This window comes from Micromesistius poutassou (genome assembly GCF_964030765.1).
Source record: "Micromesistius poutassou genome assembly, chromosome: 10".
In the NCBI taxonomy this organism is placed as follows: domain Eukaryota; kingdom Metazoa; phylum Chordata; class Actinopteri; order Gadiformes; family Gadidae; genus Micromesistius; species Micromesistius poutassou.
The window spans coordinates 2,537,788-2,555,198 of record NC_140280.1 but is presented as its reverse complement, the minus strand read 5'-3'; the positions used below and the strand labels follow the sequence as shown (position 1 = coordinate 2,555,198).

Sequence of the window (17,411 nt, the reverse complement as noted above, 5' to 3'; positions counted from 1 at the left end):
GGCTGACTATTGTGCTACGTCATTCAGATTTCGCAGAGCGCGTGTTTACGAACGCGATGTCCGCGGGAGCGAGTGGTGAAAGTGTGTTCGCTGTAGTAGTGAACTCACAATGTTTAGCGGTGCGGGATGCATTGGGGAGAGAGGGTCGAGACCCCATTCCGCTGTGTTGCGGACAGGGGTTTGTTTACGTTTGGTTCACGTGGTCACGCTGTCAGCTGAGGTCGGCTCACCATAATGAACTGTGCTGACGGCGTATGCAAATTAACACTGATCACAGGCTTGATCATTTGAGTGTCTTATTTCATAAATAGTTTTTTTTATTTGATGTGTTCTGCGGTTTGGTTCTTCAATTAAAACAGTATTTTAAGAGGAAATGGCGACGTTTGACAGAGATTAACAGCATGCTGTATACTAGATAGAAAGGTTGTGCGTCTTGACCTGCGTGTTCGGAGTTTGGATGGTTTCCCAGCACTCCGAAATAATTACAAACTAACTTGGCCTGTGTGCCAAGTAGCAAATGATCAGACGTTTGTTGTCTGTTCATTTGCTATTTTGCAAATTTGTTGGTTTGTTATTAAAAGATTAAGTTAGTACCTATAACGTAATCTTTAACTTTAAATTAGCTTATGTATGACTCTAAAACGTACAGGGAAAGGCTAAATGTATTCCGATTAGATTAAAATACACAGAATGTAAATTAAGGTATCGAAGGTAGCTTTTGTTAAGGTTATTTAAGGATATGCCTAGGCATATCTTATAGCTTATTAACCGTTTGGACTATTAACGATGATTTGTGCTTCTCTAGCACCTTCGTGCCCATCAGGGATTACTAAAGTATCGATCAATATGATTAGTGAGAGTGAGATTGTGTTTCCTGTTTGTTCACCGCTGATTGACACACGAATACACAAAAAAAATACTTAAACATAAAAAACTATATTTTCAAACAACTAACATGGAAGTCTTAATATATAAATACAAAGGCATATTTACTTATGCTTTGCCTACATGGCAAAACCGGTCTTACATTTATGATCGCAATAAAGCAAATGTGTCCGAGAAGAAATGAATGAAGGATATTTTTCATGCAGAAGGATTCTCCTATGAATCAATAAAATAATAATACCATTCAAGATGACTTTATTATTCCCTAAGGAAATTCTTCTTGGACATAATGGCTGCCACATACAAATGCGTACACTTATCGTGGAGTAACGGACATAAAGTGCATTGCACAACACGTGCAGACATTAGTGCATTAAAGTACATGATCAACTTGGTTAACATGTCACATCCTCCACGTATGTCCTGAGTTAAAAAGATTCACTGACTGGCTGATCAGAGTTTTTTTTTGTTTTTTTTTACCTGGGTATGTTTTCCTTTATCTTCTTGGTACCCTGTAGGGAGGTTCAGACGTATCCATTATGTGCGCTAAATGAAATGGTGAGCCTGCAGTTGGATTTGCTAGACTGAACTCAGTAATGTTCAAATTATAACGCAGAAAGACATATATACTGTGTATACTAAGTGAGTAAAGTTCCTACCAGACGTCGGCCCAAGTCTCCATTTCTTCTCATTAAAGTATGCCAAAGAAGTCCGGGGTTCGAAGGACACACAATTTTTTGCAGATTTACGAGTGCACCATCCATTGGAACTGAATCGAATCATTTAAGAGGCGCCGATACAGGGTGGGAAGGGGGGACTAATTGGGGGTGCTGACATGAACATGGAACATTGTTCATTATTCTCTCGTTACTATGCCAATCAAAGAGATATTTTGCGTGGACAATATTTGAGGGCTCAGAGAGGCCCTTTCATTGGCTCAGAGGGTTAATCAGGAAAAACCTGTCCTGCATGAGACCGTACAGCGGGCGGAACGTTTGTGTCGACAAAAGGGGGCAGGAAACGCTGGTGGACAACCGGCGCCAACCGGAAACAGAACGTTGCTGTAGCGATTTCTGTTGATGCACATGGCCGGTATTCTTTCATTCTGTTTCGATGTTTTAATCTGAAATGGAATTAATTTCGGTAAGTGTTGTTGTCATAAAAAGGTATTATTTTGCAAGCGGCTGCGATTTGAACCACAACCACCCCCGCTAGTTTAGCGTCTGGCTCCCTTCAGGAGCACGTTAACCGGGAACGCTAAAGCTAATGTTAGCATATTCAATTCAGTCCATTTATAGGAGGATATGCTTGGTCGAATATTTATATATTCCATATTTTTAATAGCACTCGATTATATGTGGTCTTTGTTTATGTTTATACTTGTACCATATTCAGATTTCAATCGGATATACCAAATACTGTTAGTTGTGACATCTCAGTCACTCATCACCGTTATATTGAAAGTATTCATTCCATTTATTTAAATGTACATCTGGTTGGTGCCTTGGTCCAACATCATGTGGAAAATACGACTTATCATAACAGTGGGACTCCTTGATGGTCCAGTTTATTGGGTAGGACCCGATGTGTGTAGTACTACGACCGCTAGTGATGGGCATGTGCGTGTGGGGCCATCAGTGATGCTGCAGTGAGGACCTATCGACTTGTAGATCACCCTGGCTAACATTTTCTGTCTTGTTCTATTCCCTCGGTCAGCGTTTACACGGGTGGGCCATGTTCCTGTGATATGGTAATGTTTAGCACATGGAAACGGACGGCCTGGGACCAGAAGAGTAACAGTGTTATGCAAATGACAAGTGAAGACCCCGGGTTGCGGGCTCTGACCCCAGACTTGGAGGGGTATTTGGGAAAAGTTAGTTGAAACTCAATGTCAACCTCTCCACTGTGTCTCTTACGCAAAGCTGTATTTGACACGATGATACTGCCGAGAGCAGTCCAAACTGGGTACAGAGACGTAAATCTTTGGTATCCAAAGGCGAAAGTACTAGTGTAAAAAATAAATATATGATGAGATGGGTGCTGTAGTGCGCTGTGTACTGAGATTGACTGATACTCAACAACTCTAACACATGCCACTGAATTATACGGTCGGTCGGAGGATTGCATGTTTGCATAACTTCTAAAAAGTTATGTTCATAAAGTAAGGCTTCTTCTACTTCTGAAGTCCTCTTCCACAAAGGCTTTGCTAACATGTTTTTCTGTTTTTTTTATTTTAAGGTTCAAGAAAGATCTCCCTCGTTGGAGAATTGTCCATGGTGCTCTTCCAAGGGCTGGGTCCATCCGCTGCGCTCCTATCCCATCAACTTAGAAGAGTCCATCACCCTTTGCACAAATCCACAGGTCTGTACACTTAAAAGCATCGGGTCCAACCTCGTGGTGAATCTATACTTAGTAACTATTTGATGCAGATACCATTAGGGATGCACTCATACAGTTACCAGTACTCAGGCCCGATACAGTGTTCATGTACTCGTAAAACACTTAACGCGACCTGATGTAACTTGGAAGAGCTAGTGAACCCAAAACAACAGAAAAAAGATCACTTATTTGCTGTTGGCCGTAACCATGGCGATAACACAGCCCCCCCTTTTTCCTAGAACTCTCAGCCCAAAAAGCGTTTTTTAAATGTCAGTGTTCGTATTCGCACTGAAACAGTGGGTTCACTGGCTCTTCAAGCTGTCATGTCATTAAGTACTCATATCAGTACTTGATCGACCAGAGCCCAAATAAAAGTACTTGTACTTGGCAAAGTAGTGGAAAAAGTGGAATCTGTGCATCCCTAGATACAATACTATTCTGACATTGACATTTTGGCTAGTAATCGCTTCACTGAGAGAGGGTAATTAACTACTTCCTTTGAGCTGTGTACGCAAGTAAACGGAGGTGAAGAAAATTTAACAGATTAATAACAAACGTGAAACAGATATTCCTCTAACCAGATTCCAGATATTCCTCTAAAGTCCCGCCCTCGCTACCGCCACTAAACCACTGTAACCAATATTGCTCCCACCCTTTCTCTAACCCAAATAAACCACATTTGTTCCACCTTGTTTCAGCCCGCTTCAACGTCTGGGGACGAGGTTAAATAATCACATACTTTTTGGATAGGAAGGGTCTTCATTCAAATAAAACTGAATTTATTGTGTTAAAGGTAATTGTGTTAATCTTGTGATACAGGATTAAGTCAGCGAGACATTGTGGCTCTCAGGCCTTTTCAATTGTGGGTATACATGAGATGATTAGTGAAGTCTTATGTAGTCACAGTGCTGTCCCTCTCCTCTACCCCCCCACAGTGCCTCTATCCCCTGGTAAGCCGACCTTTGGAGGATGTCTTGGCAGAGCTGGTCCCGGTGAAGGCGCAGATTGGAGTTAAAAGAAAGAACGGGCACGTCTTGCCAAGCGAAGATGTCGCGGTTCCTCCCCCCAAGCGCCTGCGGCCCCACGGAGACGAGCTGGGGCTGGAGGCCGCAGACTCTTTCGTCACCGAAGACGAACCTCCTGCTATCGATGTGGCTGGGACGGGCTTCACCGTGCTGCGAGATGCTTGTGAGGAGGCCCTCAGGGGGACGCCTCCCTCAGAAGGTCCCCTCTCTTCTGAGGCTGCGTGTCAAGGAGAGGGCGCTAAGGACCAGGGTGACGATGTTCTCGTACCCATGTGCTCGCCGAGTAAACCCACGGCAGGGGAGACAGCACTTGCGTCGGCCGGCCTCCTGCCGACCGTAGGAGGGTTCGGCATGTTCGGACCCGTGTCGGCAGGGTTTGCACCTCGCCATGCCGCGGTGGTCAAGGATGGGACCGACCGAGACGTCCTGTTTGGGCAGGCAAGCGGCCCGCTCCATGACGGCCTCCAGCCGTGCAATCTGGACTCGAAGCAGGACGGAGAACCGTTGGATTTAATGGAATGCATCTTGGCGTCGGCTCCAGCCGATGAGCCGATGGCTCAGAAGCCCCGGCTTCTGGACAGTGAGGGGACCTCTGTGCTTGCAGGGGCCACGGCGAACGAGACAAAACCAGAGGCAACGTCCCCGACTTTGGAACAGGCTGACCCAAAAACGGGCCTGGGCAATGTTCTCCCCCGACGGACAGAGGCCGGGCCGCCGGAGGAGGAGCCGGAGAAGCTGGTGGCCCTGCCGCCCAGGCTGTTCTGGAGGAACAGTGATAACCTGTGCTGGCTGGATGCGCTGCTCGTCGCTTTGGTCAACTGTAGGAGCCTGAGAGACCACGGACCCGGGGACGAGGCCCTGAAGTCCCCCATATGGGAGCTCATCACAGAGTACGACGAGGTCTGTGCCGCAGTCCAGGCACAACAGCTCACTGGCAGAGGTGAGTGGCACTGAACAGACTCAGCTCGACAGGGTGAACTATGAATTTGAGGTTTCAGCTGGGTTTGTATAGGGCCCCCATTTCAGCGTACAGCAGGGGTATACAAAACGATATCTGCTCTTGCACGTCTAAACTCAGCGGTTAAGTGAGTGCTGTGCTGTAGGAGAGAACGTGTGTGCTGCTGGAATGATGTTATTCTATTCATAACCACTTGGATAATAGAAACTGAAAATAAATTATTTAAAGCGATACGCAGAGAAAGCTGTAACTTGGCGTTGGGCCGTGTTAGACAGATTCAGACGAGTTGTTTAATTCCTCGCCGTGCGTTCGGAAGGGGAGTGCGATGGGTTGGTGTTTTCGTTCCGTTGGCCGCTTCCATTGACTCGCAGGGTTACCGTAGCCTAGATCGTGTTCGTGTGAGGATGCATACATCTCGGTGCATCCCTTTAGCGGGTTATTCAAATTAAAACAAATGTTAAAACGAGTCTGTCGAGACCTTGAACGAGTTTTCAGGTGTAAGGTGATATGAGAGGATCTGTTCAGGCGCGTTCACACCAATAGTGAAGCAGATGTTCTGCTTGGGTGAGGTTGCTCAAGTGAACTGCAAACTTTTCTCGAGCGATGTTTCAGCATCAAGCAAAATCCAAGTTCAAATATTGACAGTTTTGCGTCGTTTGTGCGAGTAGAATCACGCAATATCCACATGAACCAGGTCGTCACACCGCGCCGTTCAAGCCAACCGCGCTGTCTGCTTGGCCGGTGGAATACTATCATCTCTTCATCGCGTCTTTCCTTGGACTTTTGGTGTGTGAACACACGGTTAGAGTAGAGGCATAAAACCTCCTCAGCACATTGAGGTGTGTATGTGTGTGTGTGTGTGTGTGTGGTAGATGAGTTGTATGTCTCCTGGGTGTGTGGACCTCTGCTTCATGCGTTCCCTGTGATCCCTCCTGTCCAGATGGTGTCGTGAGGGTCCCAAACGGGGTGCTGCAGAAGGCCTACTCAGACCTGCACAGCATCCGCATGGCCGTCTTCCAGCTGCTGCAGCCCAAACTACGATGCCGTCTGGGTAGGTTCAGTCACCTGTTCGGGGTCGGCCGGCTAAGCTAACCTACGTGTGTGTGTGTGTGTGTGTGTGTTGAAGTGCATGGCACGTGTGTGTGTTGAGGGTCTGTGTGTGTGTGTGTGTGGCATCAGGTGTTGCGTTGAGTTAAACCCTTCCTTCCTTCGTGTTGTGTCTGCAGGCCGGCAGGAGACCCCGGTGTTTGCGCTGCCCCTCCTGGTGGCCAGTGACCCGTGGGCAGAGAGCCTCTTTGAGCAGACCTTCCACTGGGAGTTTGAGTGCAGCAGCTGTAAGGGCGTCAGCCACACAAGGCAAGTACCCTCACAATTTGCGTAGTTGCCTTAAGGCAGCGTCCAAACATATGTTGCTGTTTCTAAAAACATAGTATTTTATCTGCTTGTTCAGAGTTGACCTGGACTCTGCATAGCCTCCCTCCTTACCACCGGACGTCCATCCTTATTGTTTGTTGTACCTCCTGGCACTTAGCATCATGTAGCATCTTATCCTAGCTATCTTTCAGTGCGTTTACATGACACTCAAGAAAGTTGACTTATTGGCTTAGTCCAACTATGATTGGATTACTAAGATGCATGTATGCTCCTTAGTCGAGCTATACTCAAATCGAATTGGGTTACCCATAGTCAAATTAAGACCCCTAGATAATGCGATTCATAGTCGAGTTAAGCGTGCATGTACAGAGTCAAATTGGATTATGCTTTGAATTGCGTTCTGCGCATGCTCAAGATCTTTTCCCAGGGCCGTGAGCCGGAAGTAGAAAGAGACGATAGTCGTGTTGTTGTCGCCATCGGAAAACGAGAAACGGCAATTTGCTTAAAAAGTTGGCGCAGAAGATGGTGGAAGCCGGTGAATGTAGTTACCCCCTATAAGAATTGTGTCCCGGCCGCGGGAGCACACATGGCATGCATTCATTAAAGGTGTAAGCACACAGACACTACACTTCGATTTCACCCAAGGCTGAATTAAAAGTACATGTTTTTCTAAATGTGGGTCATCAACGAGGTTGTAAAGTAGTAACTTCGGGCACATCTGTCAAAATAAATGTTTTTTTCTCCCGACGTGTTTACGATCTTTATTCATTCCTTGCGATGCGGCGGGGAATGCCATATACGGACGTATATACATTGCGATATACATATGTACATTGCGCCGCGGCCGAACTGACGGGGGTATTCTCTGATATTATGAATCTTACAGACTGCGTCGGGTTCTCCGACTCTGGTACTTCCACAACAAGTAAAGACTCCTAATGGGGTTTATCTCGACCATGGGGGAAAAGGAATTGTGGGAAATTAACTTTGGCTTTGACTCTCTGAAGTCCAGATTGAAACGAACATGGAGGAGAAAGCGATGTTTCAGCAGACAGCTGTCAGTGTCATGTGGACTCCTCCGCCGGCAGAGCAGCCGGAGGAGTCCGCATACAAGACGAAATTATATGGACCCGAAGTGAACTGACAGCTGTCTACTGAAAACATGAGTTTGTTTCGGCCAATGCATTGATTTACTAACCACCATGTATACGCAGACAATTGCAGTTGTCCAATTGAGGAGCATAGTTGAACTATGGCTTTAATCGAATTAAGCTGTGCATGTAAACATACTGAGTGTTGTATACAGGGAATGGGTTAACCTAGCAACTGTAAGGCACTTACAGTTACTGTACCGACAGAGATATATTGTTCTTTCCCTTTCTTCTGACAAGTGTACTTATTGTGAGTCGCCTTGGATAAAAGCGTCTGCTAAATGTAAATCAGTGTTTTTGCGTCTCGCCCACACCAAGCGTCTCGTGTCGCTGTAAACAAAGCGTTTGAAAACACCTTCAACCGTTGGGATTTTTCCCACACATACTTGTGTTTACTTCTCGTGTCATCACAAGGACCGTCGAAACCAAAAGGTCTTGCGACACGATGACATCATGACCTCGATTTACACAGGGCGACTGTTGTTTCACACGTTGAGCGCGCGCCAGAGACGTCAGACAATAGCGTGCGGCTCGTGCTGTCAGGTTTAATGAGCTGTTTACCCCGTGCTGCTGCATCATAACAGCGCTGTGGTGCTTCTTGTTGATGTGTCCGCCGCTCAAGAAGAAGCCCGTCCGAGCGCATGCTCCTAAAAAGTTCCTCTGTTGATCTGACGTAACTTTTTATTGCCCCCTGCTGGCCTGGCATGCTTATGTCAGTGTTGTTGTTGTTTTTAATAGTTTCGGCCTTCTCTTGTAGACGTGAGTTAAACGCTGGTGGTGTGGTGTGGACATTGGTGTTGGACAACGATGTTGTTACCAACTTTTGATGGTTGCTTTCTTTCAGGGTGACCAAGCCACTGCCCACCTTCACCAGCCTGGTGGCCGACTGGCATCCGGACAAGGCTGCCCACCTGGGCCCCTGCAACCTGTGTCACAAGAAGAACCAGACGAGGACCATGGTGCTGGACAGGTGAGGACCCAGCTCTTTGGGTTTGATTCTGGTGCCACTTGACTGCGAGGTGACCTCCGGCACCAAATCCCCCCGGTTCATGACATTCAACTGCCTTTTGTTTAGTTTTTTTGTCTTCACTTTGAATGTCCCGCCCATGAGGGACTTGCATGCAGTATTAGTGATCAACCGATATTATCAGCCGAAATTTACAGACAGTTCAATAAATGTTCCTTTTTTTAAATTGTTATTATCATTGTGTCATTTTTATGATGGCAATTGAAGGAGCAGTAGCAGTATCGACTCAAGAAAATCGGCGTATCGGTCATCGGCTAAGGCTGATGCAAGAAGAATCAGTGTGGGTCGACCCCTACGCAGTATGCCTTCACGTTGTGTAGAGGCCTGCACAGGATCAATATCGTAGGGTGGTGCCCTTCTTAAGTGGCAATTTGTGCCAATGTTAATTAATATATACTTAACCTAACTCACACCCATTGTCACGCAGGTAATACTTGTTAAGGGCAAGCATTTATAAAGAAACGTCCCTAATGGTACTTTCGATTTAAAAGCGTTAATTAAAAAAATCAGTAATAACAGTCAGGACCCAACACGGCTCAAAGCGACGGTGTTGGATCGAGGCAGAGTCCTGATGTAGCTCCGGCCCTCTCTCCCCAGCGTCCCTCCTGTGTTCGCCCTGCACTTTGTGGACGGGCTGCAGCACAACGACCCGCAGACCTACTCCTTCAGCCGCCACGGACGCCGCTACACCGTGACAACGGTCATCCAGTACGAGCAGAACGTCAAGCACTTCGTCACCTGGACGCGCACGGCCGACGGTGGGCGTTTGTTTACTGTGTTGTTGTAGTTGTTGTTGTTGTTGTTGGATCCTTCATAGATCCTAGTGTCATTCATGTGTGTATTTCTGGTATATTTATAATATTGATGTGTGTATATTATAAGCTGATGCGTGCGCTTTCAATATTGCAACGTACATCTCAATCGTCACATTCCACATGTGGTGCGATGTGTTTTTATTATTATTAATAATTCTATTAAGATTATATTGATTTTTAATTTTAGTTTTTTGTTTATTTCCTCTGGCAGGGATGTGGCAGGAATTCGACGACCTGAAGCATCCCAGCTGCCGCGGCCACGCAGAGCTCCCCTTTCCGGCCCAGGAGATGCACATCGTCTTCTGGGAGGCGGACAAGGACCCCGCCCGCCCAGCCTGCTCGCCCCCCGCCCCTGTCAGGGAATCCCCGCCTTCCAACCGCGAGCAGGACCAGACACTACCGCTGGCCCCGTCTCCGGACCAGTCCCGGCTACCGTCTCCAGACCAGACGCTACCGCTGGCCCCGTCTCCGGACCAGTCCCGGCTCCTGCCGTACGACGACGGAGACCTCGACCAAGACCTCGATACCGCCCTCCACCTGTCCATGAATGGAGGCGAGGGCAAGGATCTGGACGAGTCCATCGGGTCGACCACGCTGCTGGACGCCTTCGAGGGGCTGTCCCACAGCGACATCGTGACGCTCACGCTGGTGGAGGTCCGGGTGGACGCCGAGGGGAAGGCGCTGGCCAACCCGACGCCAGAGAGCGGCTCTTTGGACGCCGACTCAGCGTCCGGGGGGGCTTGTCCGGTTTTGTCCGAGCTCGACAGTGCTGAACACGTGTCCAGCGATCTCACGTTCTCACCCGTTTCCGCCAAGCGAAAACGGCAGCTTACAGTCAAAGCCCAGAGCAGCGAAGACGACAAAAAAAGAGGCAGAAAACCCAAGGCTCCCCCAAAACCCAAGGCTCCCCCGAAACCGAAGGCTCCCCCAAAACCCAAGGCTCCCCCAAAACCCAAGGCCTCTCCTAAACCAAAGGCTCCCCCAAAACCCAAGGCTCCCCCAAAACCCAAGGCTCCCCCAAAACCCAAGCCTCCTCCGAAAACTCCTCTTGCAAAGCGCCGCCAAAAAGTAGTTCCGGAGGAACCTGTGGTCGCAACCTCTATGGCCGTGGAAACGCCACCTGCCGCCACCGTGCCACCGGAGAACACCTCGCCGCCGTTGCCGCCTTTGCATATCCCTGAGCTCCATAATCCTATGCAGCTGGAGCGCTGGAGCTTCATGTTGCAAAGACAGCCCCAGACCCAGCTCAAAGACATCCCCGCCCAATCCATCCCCGCCCTGGAGAAGCCCGCGCCACGGGCCGCGGCGATCCCCGCCAAGTCCACCCCCGTCCCTCCGAGGAGACCCAGCGCGCCCCGCCCCCAGCTTAGGATGGAGAGCAGCGAGCTGCCGCCCAAGAACGCCGGGATGTACGACGCCTTCGGCGTGAGCAGTAGAACTACCTCAGCGTTGTCGTCGTCGTCGCCGCCGCCGCCGCCTCTCCCCGGGCCCGCGATGCACGGCGCCCTGCTGCCCAACAAGCCGCCGCCCACTCCTTCACCCCCGCCCCCAAGCACGCCGACCGCGGCCACGCCGGTGGCCTTCACCTTCCTGCCCCCCGGAGCCACGGAGCTCCCCAGAACGACGCCCCCGGGGAAACGCGTCCGCCTCTCGGAAGTTCCCAGCAGTCCCGTCACCACGGACACGCTCCGACTCAAACTGCTGAAGAAGCTCAAGGCCAAGAAGAAGAAGCTGGAGGCGCTGAACCAGCTGCTGCAGGGGCAGGGCGTGGCCGGGGGGGGCGGGGCCAGGGCGGAGGCCGGCTCCCCGCAGGCCGTCTCCTCCAGCACCGCCCCGGCGTCCGCCTGCGAGGACCTGCTCACCGCCTGGCTGTCGCCCACCTCCACCGTCAGCAACCTGTCCCCCGACAGCTCGGGGCTGCCCGAGATGCGGTCCAACGGGAGCGGGTCGGGACCCGCGGGCGGGGCTTCCCAAATGAACTACCCCCACCCGCCGTACTGCTTGGCGGGCGGCGAGGATAACCTGCTGGAGGAGTTCATGTCCGGGGGGCCGGCGGCGCAGCAGCAGCAGCAGCAGCAGACCCCCATGGAGAACCAGGGTCTCAGCGGACTGGAGGCCGGCGGGAAGAAAATGTGTGCCGTGTCGACGGCGTTCGAGTCCTTTGACATGGATGACCTGTATTTGTTTTGAGTCGGTTATGCAATGAATGAATGAATGAATGAATGATGTATGGTTGGTTATTGGGATGGAGATGGTGGCAGTACTGTAGGGTATGTTCCCCGAAGACTACTTCAAACGAGTTTCTGTGTGGAAGAAAATAAAAAGATGCCACAACTGAGTTGATCATGGTTTCAGTGTGTAGGTTTCCTTAAGCACTTTGTATGTTTCCTCATATTGTTTAGAGAGGAAAAAAAGAGATTTTTTTAGATACTTGAATATTTCTGTACATTTGTTAATAATTGTTATTTTTGTTTGAATCGATAATAATAAAAAAAAATCAATGTTCCTTTTTGTTTGTCCCCTGTTTGGAATAAAATGAATTGTTTGAACGACAAGACAAGCAAATTTGAGTGATTAGCCTGTCGTGGCTTCCTTATGGTGCTGTTACAAGATACGACACCGTGGATGAGGAACACGAGATATCGCAGCCTTTTCATGAGATCCTGAATGAGACACTTGATCTTTCAGTCTTTAGCGCCATCTATCGATACAGTTGCGGTATGGTGAATTCAAGTTATATAATACACTTCCGTATACCCGAGCCCTCATGTAGACAATCGATACTTTGTTATTAATTATCGTTGACTTCCAGCTTGTATTTGGACTTGTTTAATGAAGTTGGTGACAATCGACCCACAAAACGGTAGTTCCCATACCGGGAGTCGAACCCGGGCCGCCTGGGTGAAAACCAGGAATCCTAACCGCTAGACCATATGGGAGCCGATGACAATGAGGGCACGTTAATGAGAATTTGTATCTCATTACGATGAATGGATGTGACACAAGGATAGATTATTCGTTCAAATGTGAATAGCGTATTACCTAACAGTTGGGTCCCTGTGACATGAGCATGTTTCCGACTCTGTCTGAGGACGCGCGGCCCTCTCACCAGTGGCGTAGCCAGAAAGAAAACAGGCGGGCAAAGCCAATTTCATTGAACATAAACCTAGATTAGATGCGCCATACAAACATTAATCAAAGGCATGTTATATTTATGACATAAAGGTGGAATTTATTAAAGGCATTTGATCACAGCTGACAAATTACGCGGAAACATTTTAAACTTGCGCAAAACTGCATGAACCCATGCATCGGCGCGTCACATTTGTTGTTTCAACACTTTCGGTCACAGCTGACAATTCGCCGTTAGGCTAAACATTTTAAACCTGCGCAAAACTGCATGAACGTAGCTTTGGTGTGCATCACATCAAATTGAAACAGATTGGCCATATAAGACAAGCCTACTGCAAAGATGAAAACGTATCACACACACGCAGAGAGAGAAAGAGAGAGAGAGAGAGAGAGAGAGAGAGAGAGAGAGAGAGAGAGAGAGAGAGAGAGAGAGAGAGAGAGACAGCGAGGGAGAGATAGATAGAGTCCCCGTCGACCGACCGACAGGCCTAATGTATAATGTCTATATTTCTTTATTTCTTATATATGTAAAGTGTGAGGGCTCTCACAGAAACACCCAGGAGGGGATTTGACTGATTCTTGAGCTCTCAGACGAGTGCTGACTTGCGCCCCAATTGGCAAGTACGTCTCGCTGCGACCTGCGGGAAGGCGGGGCGTGACATCACGCCCTGCCCACATCACGGGCGAGTGCATTCTTAATTATGTTTCATTTGAAATAATAAATGGGAACTCCTCAAATCATCCGTTGTGCAGTAGTGAAACATTTTATGTTTAGGCCTAGCTAATCTAAGTCAGGTTTGGGTTAGGGGTTATGGTTAGGGTTAGGGGTTAGCTGCTAGTTCAAGAGGACGTATTTAGTTCAAGTATTTTCAAGAAAGACGTATTTTTCTTCTTCTGTTGGTTTTATATGGGCTACGCAATGCCAGAATGCACTCGCCCGTGATGTGGGCAGGGCGTGATGTCACGCCCCGCCTTCCCGCAGGCCGCAGCGACAGCGAGATGCTTCTCCCCCTTGGACGGGCAAGACTGACAATTAGGCGGGCCTAGGCCCGTCCAGGCCCGCCTCTGCCTCTCACTCAGGACGTGGGGCCCCAGTTCCTCTTTTTCCTCATTAGATGACCTCACGTCCCCGCTGACGGTAACATAATATGCAAAGGGGATCGATGCAAAATCTGAGGTGACCGTTCAGTAGTTCATAAACACCAACACCAACACCTCCAGCCCCTCGGGTCCTCAGCGATGGAGAACAGTGAGGTGATCGTGGAGCACATCTTCCTCCTGGTCACTGTGACTCTCTTCAGCGTTCTGCAGAATGGTGAGTTTAATCATGGCTAATCATGGATTCATGTTTAATATTAGGAAGAAAGCAAGGACAGCACTCTCAGTTATATTCAATCCAAACTTTTTAATCGCCAACAACGGACGTTTCGGGTCGTCTTCAGCGTATAATCGCCCAGTTTAAGTTATAAAGAAGTCTTAGTGTGAGCATGTTACTTCCTATAGGCCTATTAGCAATTTGATTCATGTTTAATCAATGGTGTGTGTTTTATCATAACTTACAATTGCTTAAGGGCGTCTTTTTCCTTTAGTTTGTTCTGTACCATTCCAGTCCCTGTGATGAGGGCATGCACAGACCTGTTGGTTTTATCATGGGTTTGTTGTCTTCTTTGTGGTTTAAGCTTTCTTCGCCGTGAAGTTGGAGAGAGAGGGGAAAGGCGGCAACGCGACTTCTTTTGACCGAGTGTCGTGTGCAGTGTAAGTGTCTGCCTCCTCCACATTGAACCATACTGCATGTAGTGCCAGCATCAGCCCTACTTGTCATCACTGTTATCGACAATCAATTAGGCCAGGACTATCGTGCTGATTCGATTGAAGTGTGATTTGATAAAGAAAACTGTGATGGAAGAGTACAGGCTTGCACTTAAAATGTACTCAGGAACTGCCAAATATTTCGACCAAATTATTGGCTATAATTATTTGCTTATTTCATTTTCTTATTCATCATTTTTATTAATGGTATAGACAATTGTTATTTCCCTGGTCTAAATGAAAAGGATGAGTGCACAGTGTGAAAACTTTTATTATAGGCTACTATTATTTTTATTAACCCTATTTGTCGTGCTCTTTTCCTATAAATTTCTCTAATCATCTCCTAAACTAACAATAAACAACCAAACCTAACCATGATCCACTACTTTGAGGTATTCTGCTCTGACAACTGGAGGAACAAATGCAGACATTGTTAAACGAATCCGTTCAATATTATTTGCATCAGCTTCTGCTATTGCCTTGGTTGTAGACAAAAATAAGATAAGAGAAGTTAAGAGTAGAGGTGTTCGATTTCCTCATTGGTGTGCAGCTTGCGTGTTGCTGGACAGTACTGTGTGTGGTTTGCATGAAAGACGTACCTAACGCACACTGGAAACACATGCTGAAAAGTCAAACAAACACACAGATAAGAAAAACAGATAAGGATGTATGAAATATAACTAACTATGTATAATAATCAGTCTAAGTCAAGGCCAGAGTACAGACATGGAGAGGAACCACTAAAGGAACATAAAAAGAAAAAAAAGCATTGCAAAACAGGTGTTGAGCAAGCACTTGCACGTCGGTAAACGGCCGTTGGTCCACGGTCATTGTTCTTGCAGGCAGCATTACCAGAAAAAAGTGTGTGTAAGTGTGTTGTCATGTTCATGTGACAACCCCCCCATGTTCTTCATGTTCTTCCCCCAATAGGCGAAACTGTATGGACGCCTACCCCACCTTCCTGGCCGTCATGTGGTGTGCTGGCCTCTGTGTCAGCCAAGGTAAGCGCACCAGTGGGTTATGTGGACTAGCTTTGGTTCACCTCTGCCCGTGTTGTGTTGTAAATGCTTACCGTACACAGCTCAGAGAAGGCGTTGTGTACCGACAGAGGAAGTGGGGAGTGATCTGCTGTCGGGTTCCGTATTACACACAAAGACAGGCCTGTATTAGGAGGTGCTGTGGAGCTCAGTAAAGCCCCACTTTATTGTTTTGTTGTTCTGCACCTTGTAAACGATCTGGCTTGGATGATCTCTCAATGATAGAGAAACATCTGTACTCAGCCAGTCCTAGTAAATGGCCATGAAGGACATATGAACTCACACACACACACACATGTGCGTTGGCACACACACACACACACACAAATCACACAGATACTCATTTATATTTTACATTTACATTTAGAGTATTTAGCAAACTTTTATCCAAAGCGATTTACAATCAGTACATTTGTCAGAAGAAGAGAAACAACAATATGTCGCTGTCGGTACAGTAAGGATGTTCATAGAGCCAAGTGCCAAGCACTAACAATTGTTAAGTTAACCCATTCCCCGTATACAACAAAGATAGCTAGGATAAGATGCCAGTTGACAAAATGTCCCAAGTTCATTGTAGTGTACCTGGTGTTGTATGTAAGTGTTGCATGTAAACTCCAGCTCATGAACACGTGTCACCTCTCCTTCAGGTCCTGCGGCCTTCGCTGGCGTTCTGTACCTGGTGGTCCGGCAGAAGTACTTTGTCGGCTACATGGGGCAAACCTCCCAAAGGTAATCCCCCCCCCCCCATCCACAGTGGGACCACTCTCTGCTTATATAGGCAGCCATTAAGAGGAAGCAGTCTAACGTACCTGTCCCCCCCCCGCCCCCCCCCCCCCACCTACCAGCACTCCAGGCTTCATGTTCGGGAAGAGACCCATCTTCTTCCTGATCCTGATGTGCATGGTGGGCATCGTGAACTACCTGCTGGCCTACTTCCTCGGCAGATGTTACAAGGCCCAGGTGAAGACCGTCACCAGCCTGGCCGCGACTCTCCTGCTCATCCCCTAGGGGCCCCCCCGGGGGTGTCAGCGGAGGCCCTCCTGCTCATCCCCCTAGGGGCCCCCAGTGGCCCCCCAATGGCCCCCAGGTGTCAGCGGCATGGCCCAAAACCTGACGTTCACCACTACTATTGTGATTAATGTTGTCGTTTGTGTATTTACAATTGAATATGCTTGGTGGTAATAAATTCATTCTCCTGCCCTGCCCTGAACCAGCTTCTTATTGTATTGATCTATCGAAATTCCCGCCCTCTCTCTCTCTCTCTCTCGCCTCTCGACCTAAACCCGTCCGCCGTGGGATGAGACCGCCTCCTGACGTCACGTTACTATACATTACTGTCCCATCCTTGGTCAACAGGCGCCAGGCGGACTCATCAGAGCGTAGGTCCAGCACTGGGATCAAACATGTTCTATACAGTCAGTATACGGGTCGACAACAGACAGTGTTGTGCAAGTTCACACTTCACGTGAACTAGTTCAAAGTTCAGTTCATGCAAAAGAAGATGAATGAATTCACGTTCATAGTTTACCAATTCAATTTTGAACTAGTTCTTGTTCAGTTCATTAACAGTTTTTTTTTTAGAAACCGAAGAAAAACTGTTGGAGTGAGTATTCTGTGCTTATCTTTTAAAATTAATCCTCTCCATTACCTGCTGCCCATCACTACAATCTCAAATTGTTGTGGATATTATTTGTACACCTGTTTCATTCATCATAACTAAGGCAGTAACTCTCTAATAAAAATGTCATCTGGACCTAAGCATCAATTCAGAATGTCACAAAATATGAACTAGTTCAAGTTCAAGTTCTTTAGTTAAAAA

At 47.9% G+C, this 17,411-nt stretch overlaps 2 protein-coding genes and 1 non-coding gene across 6 annotated transcripts; 2 read left to right on the top strand and 1 right to left on the bottom strand.

Annotated features, from left to right (window-relative positions):
• The first annotated feature begins 1,913 nt into the window (after positions 1–1,913).
• uspl1 (ubiquitin specific peptidase like 1) lies at positions 1,914–12,088 on the top strand. Of its 4 annotated transcripts, none has more exons than XM_084474576.1 (9): positions 1,914–2,028; positions 2,602–2,758; positions 3,124–3,246; positions 4,200–5,229; positions 6,188–6,298; positions 6,474–6,603; positions 8,617–8,742; positions 9,397–9,557; positions 9,826–12,088. In XM_084474576.1, the coding sequence occupies exons 2-9, from the start codon at positions 2,633–2,635 to the stop codon at positions 11,802–11,804; spliced, it is 3,786 nt and encodes a 1,261-aa protein (XP_084330702.1). In that variant the 5' UTR covers positions 1,914–2,028; positions 2,602–2,632; the 3' UTR covers positions 11,805–12,088. The 4 variants fall into 4 exon arrangements, with proteins under 4 accessions (XP_084330702.1, XP_084330704.1, XP_084330703.1 ...); XM_084474579.1 differs by having other exon boundaries at positions 1,996–2,028; positions 2,602–2,635; positions 9,826–12,087; XM_084474578.1 differs by lacking the exon at positions 2,602–2,758 and having other exon boundaries at positions 1,933–2,028; positions 9,826–12,087.
• A 393-nt stretch (positions 12,089–12,481) lies between these two features.
• On the bottom strand, positions 12,482–12,553 carry AC3HAE_024905 (transfer RNA glutamic acid (anticodon UUC)). The gene has a single exon. It is a non-coding gene; the product is annotated as a tRNA-Glu (tRNA).
• Positions 12,554–13,876: 1,323 nt separating this feature from the next.
• alox5ap (arachidonate 5-lipoxygenase-activating protein) lies at positions 13,877–16,794 on the top strand. Its single transcript, XM_084474192.1, has 5 exons — positions 13,877–14,061; positions 14,426–14,501; positions 15,486–15,556; positions 16,240–16,321; positions 16,438–16,794. The coding sequence occupies exons 1-5, from the start codon at positions 13,986–13,988 to the stop codon at positions 16,598–16,600; spliced, it is 468 nt and encodes a 155-aa protein (XP_084330318.1). The 5' UTR covers positions 13,877–13,985; the 3' UTR covers positions 16,601–16,794.
• Positions 16,795–17,411: the final 617 nt, after the last annotated feature.